At 31.2% G+C, this 16,001-nt stretch overlaps 1 protein-coding gene and 1 pseudogene across 1 annotated transcript; one reads left to right on the top strand and one right to left on the bottom strand.

Moving 5' to 3' along the window:
- The first annotated feature begins 1,443 nt into the window (after positions 1-1,443).
- Positions 1,444-6,786, top strand: LOC135958507 (uncharacterized). The gene has a single exon (XM_065509413.1). It carries the CDS (start codon positions 1,444-1,446, stop codon positions 6,784-6,786), a length of 5,343 nt encoding a protein of 1,780 aa, XP_065365485.1.
- Positions 6,787-12,138: 5,352 nt separating this feature from the next.
- LOC135958508 (uncharacterized) overlaps positions 12,139-16,001 on the bottom strand; it is a 54,677-nt pseudogene continuing 50,814 nt past the window's right edge.

The following is a 16,001-nucleotide window of genomic DNA, read 5'->3' on the forward strand; positions in this document are numbered from 1 at the left end:
ATACAAATAAAAAACTTGTTGGAACGTTGTCACTCTCTTTAATGTAGATGAACAAACAAAGAGAATAACACGTATACAATAAAAGAAATGAAATTTACAATTAAAAACTGTTGAGTTGAATTTCTTTATACAAGTGTTTATTGTAGTATATTAAAAAACCCAAAACAACAATTTTTCAAGAATTAACAGTTATTTTGCTCATGGTTTGGTTTGTATAATTTTATACAGTAAAAGGTACCTACAATTTTATAAATCAATTTACTAAGGAAATTTATTTTGTTTAATTTTATACAGTAAAAGGTACTTGCAATTTTCATAAACCAATATACCAAGTAAATTTATACAGTAAAAGGTACATGCATTTTCCCAAACCAATTTAAAAAAGTAAATTTATTTTATTTAAAATAAAATTCTTAAAGTATTTACAAAATAGAATTCAAAAATTATTTCAATTAGAATTTTATAAAAGTTAAAATTCATAATAATCGGAAAAATTTTATAATACAAAAGAATTTAAAAATTCATAATAATAAGAATATTCTCTAAAAGAATAAATTTAACATAAAAGGAAAATTTTAATCTCAACAAATTTAAATAAATTTAATTTGCAAATGAAGAAATCTAAAATTTTAAATATTTCTATAAAAATTTTGTCTCATAATAAATAATTTTTTTTCTAAAAATCAAATTTCAAAAAAAAAAAAAAAATAAAAATCAAATTTAATGATTAATACTAAATCCACTTAATAAATTGATTACGAAATAATTTTCCTATTTGTTCACAATTAACCGCTTAAGTGGTATCTCTGAAACAAATTCACAAAATTGTCTCTATAAAAATCAGAATACCACATAGTACACAAAAATTTTAATGAAATTAAAATTGATAAAAATATTAGTCTACATAGGTACTAATAATTGTTTAAACCGCTTCATTATCAATCTCATTGTTTCATTAAAACTAATTTTTTCGATTATAAGTGTATATTCTATTAATTTTGTTTTACTAGATTACAAATATCTAGTGCATTTACCCCATAGCTAAGCTATCACAAAAGGATATAGAAAAAACACTCTGTAATTAACCGCTGCTCCCATTTGTGTACAAACTATTTTATACTTAATACAAAATTCTAATGATATACTAAAAAGTGAACAAATAAATAGGATTTATATCTCTTGTTTTCTTTTATACTAGTACAGGATCTAGTACGATAATTAAATAACATTATATTTCGAAAAATTTAAAATTAATTAAATACAAATTTAATTATTCTCTAAAAATTAAAATAAAATTTGTTCTAAACTAGAAAAATTTAACTGCACATCTCAAAAGTTTATATCTCAATATAATACTTTATAATTTAAAAATTTTAGTCTGTATAACCACAGAAACCTAATTCCTTGAATAAAATACAATATCAAGTACAATTATCAAACAAAATGCCGCGTGAAACAGAAAATTCACCTGCAGCTGATAGGTCATTTAATCCATCCTACAAAGATTATTTTAAATTTGATTGTGAACATTTGCTTCAGTATTGTGGAAAGGTGAATGAGAGCCGAAGAGAAGATCAAAACGAATCTATATTAGAGGCAAGGTTAAAAGAAATAGATGCAAGATGGACAAACGTAGATACTTCATATCAAAAGGTAATGTTATCTCAAGATGACGTAATTGATGCAGAATTTAAGAACCAAGCAAGAGAGGAATTTGATGCTTGTAATGACGCATATGTACAGAGCACATCACAAATTTTTGAAATTCTTAAAAGTATCCGCTTAGATACAGTACAAATGCCAATGTTCCAATCAACATCTCGTCACTCTGTCCCAAATCAAAATCCAATGAGCGATAATTCAAGTATTTGCATTAAACTCCCTCCATGCGACACAGAAATATTTAAAGGCAGTTATGAACAATGGCCCTCGTTTAGAGACATGTTCACTGCAGTTTATATAAATCATTCAAAACTTACTCCTGTAACTAAGCTATACCATCTCAGGAACAAGACAAGAGGCGAAGCAGGTGCTATAGTTAAACGATATCCATTATCTAATGATAATTTTGAATTAGCTTGGAATGCGTTAAAAACAAGATACGAAAACAAACGAGTTTTGGTAGATAACCAAATCAAAATCTTGTTTGATATACCAGCAGCAATTAATGAAGATAGTGAGTCCATAAGAAAAATACAGTCGTCAGTAAACGACTCATTAGCAACACTCAGAACTCTAGGTGTAGAAGTAAATAGTTGGGATCCCATTTTAATTCGTTTAATATCAACAAAATTACCAGATTGTACTTTAGAACTATGGGAGCAATCACTGACTTCCCCTCGAGAACTACCAAAATGGTCACAAATGTCACAATTTTTAGTTGACAGATACGAAGCGGTAGATCGGCTAACAAGCATTAAAACCACAAAAGACAGTTTTACACTGTCTAATACGAAAAAACCTAATATTCAAACATATACATCCCAAGAAAACATAAACACAAATTGCAAACTATGTAATAATGTACATTATTTAAGAAATTGTCCCAATTTTAGAACTTTTTCAACACAACAAAGAATAGATTATGTTTTCAAAAATAAAATATGTAACAATTGTTTAAGTCCTTCACATATTAAGGCAAATTGTAAAAGTAAAAGAACATGTTTTTACTGCAAAAAAGATCACCATTCATTATTGCATATTGCACACAAATCATCAAATGTACAAAAAACATCTGAAAATACTCAAACCAATGGTAATGGTAATCAAAATAAAAATATTGTTCAAAATACAAATACACAAACAGAACAGCCAAGTAATTCTTACAAAGATGAACTTCCAACTACCTCACGGCGTGTTCAAGCAAACTGCTCTACGAGCAACGAAAACATTTTATTGCGTACAGCATTGATGCAAATAGAGCATCAAGGCGAAGTTTTCACGATAAGAGCTTTAATTGATCCAGGCTCTCAAAGAACCTTCATAACAGAAAGAATAAGAAGTCGGTTACAGTTGCCTTATAGAAATTCATATTTTGAAATTATTGGAATAGGAGGTCAAAAACAATCAGCTAAAAAAGAGTGTGATTTCACATTATTTGCAAGAAAATATAATCTGAGAGTCCCAATTAAAGCAATTGTTTTATCAAATGTTACTAAAACACTTCCAGCTGTTACGTTTAATGCCCCATATTCAGCAGAACTTAGAAAATTGGATTTAGCAGACCCGAATTTTAATAAATCTTCCCAAATTGATCTTATTCTTGGCAATGATTATGAACATTGTCTAAACCTCGAAGGGATAAAGAAAAATATATGTGGCCAAACATCAGCTTACAAAACTATATTTGGATGGGTGCTTAGTGGACCGATGAAAACGAAAACCGTTCAAACATTCACAACTGCTGTCACTTCATCAGAATCTTCAGAACTCAGCACACTATTGAGAAAATTTTGGGAGCAAGAGGAAATACCAAAAACTCGCTTTAAATCCGAAGAAGATGAATTTGTTGAACAATTTTTCACTAAAACAACTACTCGAAGCAAAGATGGACGATATATGGTAAGGCTACCATTCAAAAAGGAATATCCCGAATCGGTTTTCTTAGGATCGTCTAGATTCATCGCACTCGCTCAATATGCCAGTATGGACAAAACATTAGGAAAAAATAAAGAATTGCAAGCTGAATATAAAGCTGTTTTGGATGAGTATTTAACTCTCGACCATATGGAAGAAACAACCTCAAACGAAATCAATTCTGAAGGTAAACATAGCTCTTTTTATTTGCCCCATCACGCGGTCGTGCGACCAGAACATAAAACTACAAAGGTAAGAATTGTGTTCAATGCCTCTAGGAAAACAAAATCCAAATTTTCACTAAATGATGTTCTGTACACTGGTCCTACAATTCAAAATGATTTAATAACTGTAATTCTGAATTGGAGAAGATATAAATATGTGTTCAGTGGTGACATACAGAAAATGTATCGTCAAATCCTAGTTCATCCAGACGATAGAGCATTCCAGAGAATTTTATATCAACCTGAACCAAATGGCCCTATTAAAGATTTCGAATTGAAAACAGTAACGTTTGGAGTAAATTGTGCGCCTTTTCTAGCAATTCGTACGTTACATCAACTCGCTTCAGACTCAAAAGCCGAATCCCCCCAAGCATCATCAATTTTAAGGTACGAAACTTATGTAGATGATATTTTAACTGGAGGTTATTCAATTGAAGAAACTCGTTACGCACAAAATCAGCTAATTAAAACTTTAAAATCTGCTGGATTTTTACTCAAGAAGATAACAGCAAACGATGCTCAATTATTATCAGATTTACCAACAGAGGATATATATGATTCAGATTTTTTACGTTTCCACGAAACTAGCTCAACTAAAACTTTAGGCATAAAGTGGAACGCAATCACAGATACATTTACTTATAATTTCTCATCAATAAGTCCTTCTACGAAAATAACAAAACGCCAAGTTCTATCATCTGTCGCAAAACTATTTGATCCAGCTGGATGGCTAGCTCCTATAGTAATCAGAGCAAAAATATGTATGCAGCAATTATGGTTAGACGGTATAGAATGGGACGAAGAAATTAACGCGGAATCTCTACAAAATTGGAACGAGCTAGTTCAGGACTTGTCTGAAGTTGAACTAATATCAATTCCTCGTTGGATTCAACTTATGCCTAGCGACACAATCCAAATTCACGGATTCTGCGATGCATCGAAATCCGCATATTGTGCTACTGTATACATTCGGTGCCAAACAAAAACTCAAAACACATTCTCAAATTTATTGGTAGCAAAAAGTAAAGTAGCCCCTTTACAAACTGTTTGCCTCCCGCGCTTAGAGCTTAATGGCGCAGTGCTATTAGCAAATTTAGTTAATTATGTAAAAAACTCTATCAATTTCAGTAATAGCGAGATATATTTATGGTCGGACTCAGCTATAGTCATAGGATGGTTATCAAAACCACCTTCATCGTGGGAAACCTATGTGGCGAACAGAACAGCACGAATACACGAATTAATGTCTGATGTCACATGGCGACATGTCCCAACACATGATAATCCAGCTGATCTGGGCACACGAGGTTGTAAAGCCCAACATTTGGTAAATAATTCACTTTGGTGGAATGGACCATCATGGTTACAAAAACCTTCATCAGAATGGCCCAAAAGAAATATTTTAAATCGTAGCTCAGAAGATAAAGAAATACAATCTCTACATGTTCAGATTGAAGCAAATGATATATTGGACAATTTTTCATCATACAGTAGAGCTTTACGTGTAATATGCTACATTTTTAGATTTTTTCATAATACAACGAAGAAAATGCGACAAAATGTTGATGAAAATACTCAAGTCTCTTTGACACAAAATGAGATGAAATTTGTTAAATCGAGACTAATTGTTTTAGCCCAAAAAAGATTTTATAATGAGGAATATCAATGCGTTAATGAATCAAAAAATATTTCAAATAAAAGTCCTTTGAAAAGTCTAAATCCATTTATGGATAAAGACTCAATTTTAAGAGTAAATGGTAGATTATCCCAATCATCACTACCATATGGTGAACGTTACCCAATTATTTTACCAGGCAACTCCCGATTTTGCCAATTGTACTTACACCATTTGCATGAGTTTCTCTCTCATGCTGACTGCGGTCAAATGTACAGAATTATACAAACTGAATTTCTCATATTCAGGTTAAAACCACGTATCAAAGGAATAATACGTAAATGTAAAAGATGTATAATGTATAAACAACAGCCAAGCTCTCAAATAATGGCTCCTTTACCTCCGGAAAGATGTACTCTCTCTCTTCCTTTCCAGGTAACAGGAATTGATTTTGCTGGACCATTCGAGACAAAAACATCGATTCTAAGGAAATCTCCAATAACTAAAGGATACGTAAGTGTGTTTGTATGTTTTAGCACAAAAGCTATCCATTTAGAGCCTTGTTCAGAGTTATCCTCAGCGGCGTTCCAAGCTGCTTTCGCTCGCTTCATCGGGAGGCGGGGGCTCCCCCAAAGGGTAGTTACAGACAATGGACGAAATTTCTTAGGAGCTAGTAGAACTCTTGAACGAGAATTTTCTGCGTTTGTCAAAAATAGTGCCCAAGATGTAGCTCAGAAATACATCACATACGGATTTGAATGGAAATTCATTCCACCTCACGCTCCTCATATGGGAGGCCTTTGGGAGGCAGCCGTAAAGAGTTTTAAATATCATTTTAAGCGAATTGCAGGTTCTCATAAATTTACATTTGAAGAATTCGCTACAGTTTTAGCACGAATAGAAGGAGTACTCAATTCAAGGCCTATATCAGCAGTTTCGGAGGATCCCTCGGATATCACAGCTCTAACGCCTGGACATTTTCTAAGAGGTGCCCCCTTGATGGCATTCCCTGAACAAGATTGTTCAAACATGTCGATTTTAAATCGATGGGAAAAACTGAAAGCCATACATCATCAATTTGCTCAACGTTGGAAAACTGATTATCTAAAATCACAACATAAAAGGTATAAGTGGAAAACCTCATGCAAAAATATGCAGATTGGTGATTTAGTTATTGTTATGGACGATCTACTACCACCTCATGAATGGAATCTTGGCAGGATCGAAAAAACATTTTCTGGTTCAGATGGTAATGTACGAACTGCCAACGTACGCACCGCTAGCGGTGTAATTAAGCGCCATATTGTCAAATTATGTTACCTCCCTTTTTTAAATCAAGAGGAAGCTCAAGTTGACTCAAACCTTAAGTAATCCTCTCAAATATTTTCTTATAATTGTTTCTAAAACAGTCTCAAATATTGTATTCAAAATTATTGTCATAATAAAGATTTCCAATTATTCAAAACTCATTGCTGTTTGGTGGCTTTTACCCACATCCATTTATTATCCAACAATTTCCATATAACATACTAATTGAATTGTGTTTTCCTTATTATATACTTTCCCAGCAGGTCAAATCGACGACTGACAGCAACTCGGGTCCCCAATGAGACTCAAAACCCGACCGATGAGAGAAGCGTAGTCCCGAGGGATTTAGAAGTATACTATTGCATTATTTGTAAAGGGTATCACGGCCTCAAATTTTGCCGGAGATTCCGGAAAATGACGCCAGAGAGAAGACGTGACATTGTTGAGCGTCTTGGCTATTGTACAAATTGTTTGGCTCGAAGCCATACTATAAGGTCGTGCACCTCAATGGAGTCTTGCATAAAATGCAACCAACTCCACCACACCATGTTGCATCCATCGAGGACACGCAGCCCATCGCCCAACATGTCCACCGTCAGCAGTCGACGCAATCGGGATACCGAGACCCAGATAGAACCGCACCAACAACCACTTCAACATCATCATCAACATCGTCAAAGTCATCATCAGCGTCGTCAACATCATCATCAGCATCGTCAACACCGGAACAATCATCCTCGTCAGCCACATCATCGTCGTCATCAACGCCAACAGCCACATCATCGTCGTCATCAAACTCAACAACGTCATCAAACTCAACAACGTCATCAAACTCAACAACATCAACTTCAACAATCACCAGCTCCAGTTGTTTCAACTATCACACCACCAGTGCCAGATCAACATATCTTGGCTGAAGCTATAAAATCGCTGGCCAACGTATTATGCTTTCAAAGCAAGCCAGAATAAACCAGGCAAAGGCCGAGGCCGGCGCCATGTTTAAACTACGGTTTAAACCATATTTAATTGAATTTTTTTTATTTTATTTTTATCAATTTTATTAATTGAATTTTATAATATTACTTGAATTTTGTACTATTAATTGTATTTTATTATTGAATGAATTGTATTAAATGAATTGTGTTAGCTATTGAATTTATATACATAAAATCAAATATTACTGAATTGTTAATATTTTTAAATGAAGTTAAATAAGTACTACCTTAATATTTAACATAATAATTAACTACAATATTAGTAATTAAGTAAGATTAGAATAATGTTGCTAACGGTATGTTAGCTATACATAAGAAATTCCAAAACATCTTCGGGTTTTGGAAGTTAAAACTAGGTTTCCTTATTAAAAACAAAATTATAATTTGTCACTTCTTACCAAGCAACAGAAGCCTTAAGTTGCATATTTTACAACCCTTTTTTTATTTTAAATAAACATTAATTTTATTTATAACGTTTACCGAAAAATCCTTGGCTTTATAAATTTTGGTCACACATATACACTAAAAAGGTAAAGTACCCATCACAATTGTACATATATGTCTCAATATATGTACATATTAACAACAATAATAACCCATTTTACCTTTTCTCTATCTTCATATATCAATAACCCAATAATTATATTCGCTTTATGAGTGAATATAATTATTCATTTTCTCCCCAAAATAATATTAGCCTTCAACTTAATAAAGGAGAAAATTTAAATATAATTTGTTTCCCCATACAAATTATTTCACACAGTATTACATACTTTAGTCAAAACCGAAATACATCTATCTACTCTATACATACTGCAGAGACTAGCCTGTCATGTGATCACTAGAAGTGATATTTTCCTCAGAAACACTGTATGCAGCAATCAAGTCTCTCAACTGTATAAATTACCTAACATAGCAATGTGTGCTAAAGCAAGCCATTTTGAAGTAATCTTTTAAAAAACTAATAATAAAATTTAAATGCTTTCCATTGAAACTATTTTGTTAAAAAAACTCTCGCACATGATAAAGAATATCCAATTTCTCAGTTCTTTTTTTAGTTTTTTCTAAGTATATAAAATCCTCCATCATACCATTTAAGAGTGGGTAATTTGAGCTACTTTTTCTGCTATTATTAATTTCAGCCAAAATTTTGGACCGATATGGCTGAGATTTGGCATTTTAGAGTTTTTCACAGCTGGGTTGTGAATATTTTTATGGTTGCCACCATATGAAAAAAACAGTAAAAACTGAATATCTCGATACATTTTTTTTCGAAATTGAGCACTATTAAAATATGCAAGGGGGCTAACGAAATGGCGTACAAAATCTTGCTTTAAAAAGTCGTTAATTTTTCCATGAACGTTGTGCCACCTTAACGATGAATTTTTACAAAAAGTTTGTACCTTTTGCTTTAACAAAGCCAAATCTTGTTTTGAATCATTTAAATTAATTTCACATATAATTAAATTGTAAACAGCATAAGTTTTTTTCTTTTTATTTTTTTTTCGCATATCAAAACACTAGAAAGTTTGCTATATTTTAAGTCAAGCAAGTCAGTGCAAAAACATTATTCCTTTAAAATATCAATAATTTATATTCGTGACTGTTTTTCGGAAGTGGGCCTTATATGGAAGCTATGATCAATTATGGACCGATCACCATGAAATTAGGTCGTGTATTTTATGTGTATGTGGAGTTATAAATTTTGTGTATATGTCAAGAGATTTAAGCTCGTTATAGTTATTTTCGGAAGTGGCTCTATATGGGAACTATGACTAATTATAGACTGATCGTAACAAAATGTGGTGACATCAATTTCGTATATATAAAACTTATTTGGAGCGAAATTTGTATAGATACATATATAAATTAAACATTTATGACCGATAAAGTCCAATATCTGGAGGACATTTATATGGGATTTTTCAGCCATTTTAAATAGGTTTTTTTCTTGGGGCGAAAAAATTATATGTACCAAATTTTATCGAAATATGTATTCTGTATGTGACCTGTACTTTGCTCACAAGGTTTACATGGACAGCCAGCCAGACGGACGGACATTGTTTAATCGACTCAGAAAGTGATTATAAGTCGATCAGTACTTTAAGGTGGGTGTTAGACTAATATTTTTGGGCGTTATAAAAATCTGCACGAACGCATTATACCCTCCCATCTATGGTGGTGTAGGGTATAACTTCTACACGCGAACTACACGACATTAAATGTTATAAAAGACTAAGTTTTTTTAACTTGTTCTGGTTTCATGTAACATTTTAAAATAAATTTTATTATAGGGAGACATAAGATGATAGTAATTGCAAAACCAATCATATTTGAATTTTAAATAAAAGCTTGTTGGACTTGGAATGTAATTTTCAATGTGTATGAAATTTTGTTTTTCATCTGGGGACGTTTCTTAGACCTTATTTTTTAATACAATTTTAAATGTGTGTTGAACAACTTTGTCTTTTATAAGGCCTTCAAAGTGTAGAACTAACATTTACCAAGTTTAGTTATAGCTGCCAATATCAATTTTTTTTCCTAAATTGACACATCTTTCAGGAGCCAAGAGAAGCACCGAAATCTAAAAATTTTTCCCTTAAACATACATACCATTCAAAATGAAAGACAAAAATAAATGTTTGATTTAGAATGAAAATGTTTTTTTTGTTCTTTTATTTATCATTCCATAATATATTTGATTAAATAAATTTATATGTATTTGTATGTTAATGTATGTAAGTGTGTTTGTGTAAATTATGACTATGTTATTGTTGAAGTGTTGGTGAACTTAGTGAGTGAATCAGATTTAAATTAAATTAAAAAAAATAATTCTTTTTATTTTTAATGCTATATTACGACTTGAATATTATCCTCCAGAATGGAAGGTTTCACTGGTTACCATGATACCCAAGCCGGGAAAAGATCACACAAAAGTAGAATCATACAGACCCATCAGCCTATTGTCTAATATGTCAAAGCTATTTTAGAATATACTTATGAACAAGTTGTACCCGATGTTAACTGAAAACAATTGTATTCCGAATCATCAATTTGGATTTAGAAGAAAACACAGTACTATCGAACAAACCCATAGACTTGTAAATATGGTGAGAAAAGCGTTTGAAGAAAAGAAATACTGTTCTGCACTCTTCATCGACATATCTCAAGCGTTTGATAAGGTATGGCGTGATGGATTAATATACAAATTGAGTCAAAATTTACCGGCAAACACACATAAGCTGTTGGAAAGCTATTTAACTGGTCGAACATTTAAGGTTAAAGAGGGAAACTTTTTAAGTACTGCACAACCCATTGAAGCTGGAGTCCCCCAAGGCAGTATCCTGGGACCTTTTTTATATTTGATGTATTCGTCTGATATGCCAACTAACAATCGCACTCATACATCAACATTTGCTGATGATACTGCTATTCTAAGCATTCATGAAAACCCTCAAGAAGCGTCTCGTCACTTACAAAACCACATATTTGAATTAGAAAAATGGTTAAAACAATGGAAAATTAAAGTCAACGAGCAAAAATGTACACACATTACATTTATATTGCGTAGAGAATCATGCCCCCCTATTCATATCAACAACCAAACAATAATTCAACAATCGGAAGTGAAATACCTCGGAATACATCTCGATCGTCGCCTTACATGGAAAAGTCATATAGATGCAAAGTTGACTCAAATGAAATTGAAATCAATTCAAATTAATTGGCTTATTGGCAGAAACTCCACGCTTAGTTTAGATTGTAAACTTCTACTTTATAACATGATCATAAAACCGATATGGTGTTATGGCATACAGTTATGGGGCACGGCCTCAGCGTCAAATGTAGAAAAGATCCAAAGACGCCAAAACAAGTTTCTAAGAATGATCACAGTTAGATCACAAAGATCTAAACGTGCCCATTGTAAAAACTGAAATCTCGAAAAACGTACAAAAATATTTAAAAAAAACTTGAAGTTCACCCAAACCCGCTGGCCCGCAACATATTAGATAACCGTGGCCACACTCGATTAAGAAGGAGGGACACAGCAGACCTAATCTAGAAGGAAGAATGCCAATTTAACCAAAACAACCATGAACACAAAATTTTTTCGTCCGGCACTGGCTGGACTAATTAAATAATAATATTAGATATAAGATTTGAACCACTTATTGTTAGTTCATTAAATAAAGAAGATACAATAAATAAATGATGAAAAAAAAAAAAAACTTTTATATGCGTCTGTCACAGTGTATAAATGTGATCGTATGTGGGGTAATCTCTCCACTATTATGGTTTATCGCTATTAACTCGATTCCCATTTATCTAGACAGAAAAGGGATAAAAGTTGTCGCTTATGCCGTCGATGTGATGAAGCTTGTATCAGTATTGTTTCCGAATGTGATTAGTGATATTATGTTCACTGCTTTAAGGTTGATCGACAACTGGGCCACAGAAAGTGGTCTTGGGGTAATTCCAAGCAAAACAGAACTTGATCCTTTGGCTGGATTTGCCACTGTTTATATATGGCTGAGTTACTGGTGGTGTTAGTTGGCTCTTGACTGTTGTTAATCAAAGAAAAGTGGATTTTATTTTACTTCTTCCTTTAGCTTATTACATATTTTATTATTTTTATGCCAGCGCACCGACATTGCTGCTTATGTCACGGCATTACATAGTTCACAACAGCTGTTACGTAAATCCAATACAATTGTATAAATTGTCTTATAGTTATAGTGTAATAACAGCTGTAGCATTATTATGTTGCACAGCTGCCGGTAACTCACCTGCAAAAAGAAGACAGAAAAACCAATCATGAAATGTGGTAAAAAGATTTTCAAATATATATGTATGTATTGTAAAACTTTATAGAAAATGAGAACAAGTTTGAAGTGCAAAAGAAAAAAAAATGCAAAAATTACTAATAGCTAACTTATGTATTTAAAAATAGATTGAATTGTCAAAAAGTTTTGGATTAAAATCAAGGTTTACTACCATTACCTCTTAGGTACCGTTAATCCAAAAATACCTATTTAGCTCAACTATCGTTACCACCAAATTTATTGAAATCCATAAAGTTTTAAGTATTAAATACCAACTTTGTCAACTTATTTTTAATTTTTGTTAATTTTATTAATAATTTAATTCAGGATAAAATAAGAATAAAATACCATTTCCGAAATAACAGCAATAAATAAACTAAGAATGTTATATAGCTTGCAAAAAAAAAAGACCGTCGAAGCCCGTCCAATGACTATTCACATCATTTAAAGAAACTTCGGCACCCGCCGAAATAATTTTTTTTTTAATTTTTACGGAATTTCATTTTTAGAAATATTTCTTTATTTATTAATGATTTGTATATATCTAGACCCTACTATAACTTGAAATATAGTAAATACGGATCTTTTTAAAAATCTAGTTTCAGAAACACATGAAAACTTATTTTTTTTTTAATTTTTTATTAATGATTTTTATATGTAACTTGAAAAAAAGTTTATATTAATCTTTTAAAAATTTTTTTTGGAATCGGAGATACCAATTCTATATAAAAAGAGCGCCAAGTAATTTTGTCCACCTAGATTTTGATTTGGAACCACAGTGTCCCGGTAACATTTAATTAAATATATGAATCTAGCAAGGTAAAATTTATTACTGAAATTTTCTAGTAATAGAAAATATAAAACAATAAAATCAGGTGAACTAGATATATGTTTTATATAAAATGCAGAACATTCGGTGCCAGTATTATATTGGTGGTTGGTAAATAAGATTCGGCATAGTCGAATATAAACAGTTTTATATACGACTCTACTTTATAAAAATTAAATTAATTATTCGACTAATTTGATTAATTTCACATATGCAGTCAAAATATTCGAATTAATTAAAATCTATTATTCGAATTCTTCATTTTATACGGGATTTACAATAGATGGCGTATCTTTTGAATGCGGTCTTAATTTTTAATCACTTGTATGTATTTCTGTAATTTGTTCTCACTTAGTTATTAAACATTATGTAACCAAAAATAATAACTTGCAAATCAATCAACTTAATGCATGTCAGCATCTCTTATATTCATGAATCATCTCTTCATATTGTTCTCGTTTCTACATTTAATACAAACGTGTCATCTTAGTTAAAGTTTTTGTGTGTGTGGATTCATTTGATTCATTTTTGTAAATACTATTTCTATTTCTATTTCTAATACAAACTCGTATTTTACTTTTTGTGTCAATATGTGAATGTGTTCAAATGCAGTTGCATGTATCTATCTATGTATTTGTGTATTACTGTGTTGACAATTTTTCGGAGGATTAAGCCATTTTAAATTTTAAACTTAATTTGCCATTTTGACAGGTGTATTGATGGTGTAGTTTCTCTATCTCATACATCTTAACAATATTACTCTTTACTATATATGTATGTATGTATTCCGAAATGTGAATGTATAAAGGTGCGTAAGTATAAAGTATTTGTGTATGTGTTCAGTTCACTGTACATACATATATTCAGTAATTGTAGCCGCAGTAAAGTGCGGGTTAGGTAATGTTATTGCGATTGTGAGAACGTGAGTATATTTGTACTTACCTAATGACACCGCGATTGGTGTCATAGTTTAGTTACGCGCTTACTAAACTATGACACCAAGTTACATACGTATATACGATGGTGGTTGAGGACTTTTCAATATGACACATTGTAGTTCAATGGTACTGCCAGCCCTATAATATTTCTCCGGTATAGTTGAACCATATTCATCAAGTATTTCCACATGAGGAACTGAACTGTAAATACAAGTAACACAGCCATATATAAGAAATTAGTTTAAACATGGTGAAGTTGAATGTTTATCTATGTGTGAGCATTTGTGTGGACTTGTAAATAATGAGCATAATTGTATGCCAGTGTAAATGTGCGGTTGAATTTATTTTGAAAAAATAATAAATTTTATTTTCAAAGAAAAAAAATTTTAAATCAAAAAACATGAATGAAAATGTGAATAAAAAGATTTCATATAATGAAATTTAAACCGTTGTTCTTTTTCAAAAATAATTTAAATTTAAGGGCCGTTTTTTAGTTAATATGCAAAAATAAAATTTGTTTATTTTTTATTCGAAAAATTTAATTTTGACAAAACCCATGCTCTTGTCAACAAGAAATATTGTGTTTGTTGTCGAAACGCTCTCACGTTACTTATTACATCATGATATTTTCTATTGAATTTTGAGTTTTGAATTTGATTATTTTGACAATTGAATATACAATTTTCGTTATTGGTTGAATTTCAAATACAAAAATTATTGAATAGATAATTTTCGTAATTGTAACACAAAAAAGTACAAAAATATGTTTTCAATTACGAAAATTATCTATTCAATAATTTTTGTATTTGAAATTCAACCAATAACGAAAATTGTATATTCAATTGTCAAAATAATCAAATTCAAAACTCAAAATTCAATAGAAAATATCAAGAAATTTTGTTTTTGAGCAAATGAATACTTGATTTAATTATGAAATAATTGAAACCAGTTCAATATGTGACAAATATTTGAATTGAAACGGTTTAAGAAATAGATTTTTCTGTGTATATAAGTCCTTAAATGAAGGCTGTTGATTTACTTGAAAGTGTATATCTATGTATATTTCCTTTTTTGGAGTCTTATATCTTGAGGTGTATTTGAATATGTCATCGGATTTCATTTCTTTAAATTGTATTGTATAATATGGGCTGTAGAACGGTTTGTTTTTTGTGCATTTATTTACAAAGTTTTTGTTTTAAGAGTTGTTATTTAACAAAGATGCCCTCTTTAAGAAGTTGTGGTAAAAACTTTTGAAATACTAAAGGTCAAAAGTCAAAATATTATTGAAGTAGTGGCTAATAACACCACTGTACAAATATCTTTGTTTGAAAGGGCTGCTGAATTAAAATCTGGATAAATGTTTAAAATTGTTCGTTTGTTTGATATTTTATTTAATTATTGTCTTATTAAACAACTAATATGAACTGTTAGACCAACAATTGATACATAATAAAATATGATTAATTTTGTTAATTCTGGAGCTGAGGAATCCGAAAAATATTTAAAACTAGTTGATCGCCCCGGCTTCGCCCGGTAGCATTTACTAATGTTATTTTTTCAAGTTTCTCCAAACCACGCACACCAGCCTGTTCTTATTTATTTGCAAATAAAATATCTAAATTTGTACTGCATACTTTAGGGAGCTTTTTTATTACAGTTGACTGGACTCACAAAAAAAGAAATTCCGAGTTTT

Source organism: Calliphora vicina, chromosome 4 (genome assembly GCF_958450345.1).
Source record: "Calliphora vicina chromosome 4, idCalVici1.1, whole genome shotgun sequence".
NCBI classification, from domain to species: domain Eukaryota; kingdom Metazoa; phylum Arthropoda; class Insecta; order Diptera; family Calliphoridae; genus Calliphora; species Calliphora vicina.

What these genes read in the sequence shown, in the direction of transcription:
- LOC135958507 (XM_065509413.1), top strand. Translation starts at nt 1,444, where the DNA reads ATGCCGCGTGAAACAGAAAATTCACCTGCAGCTGATAGGTCATTTAAT.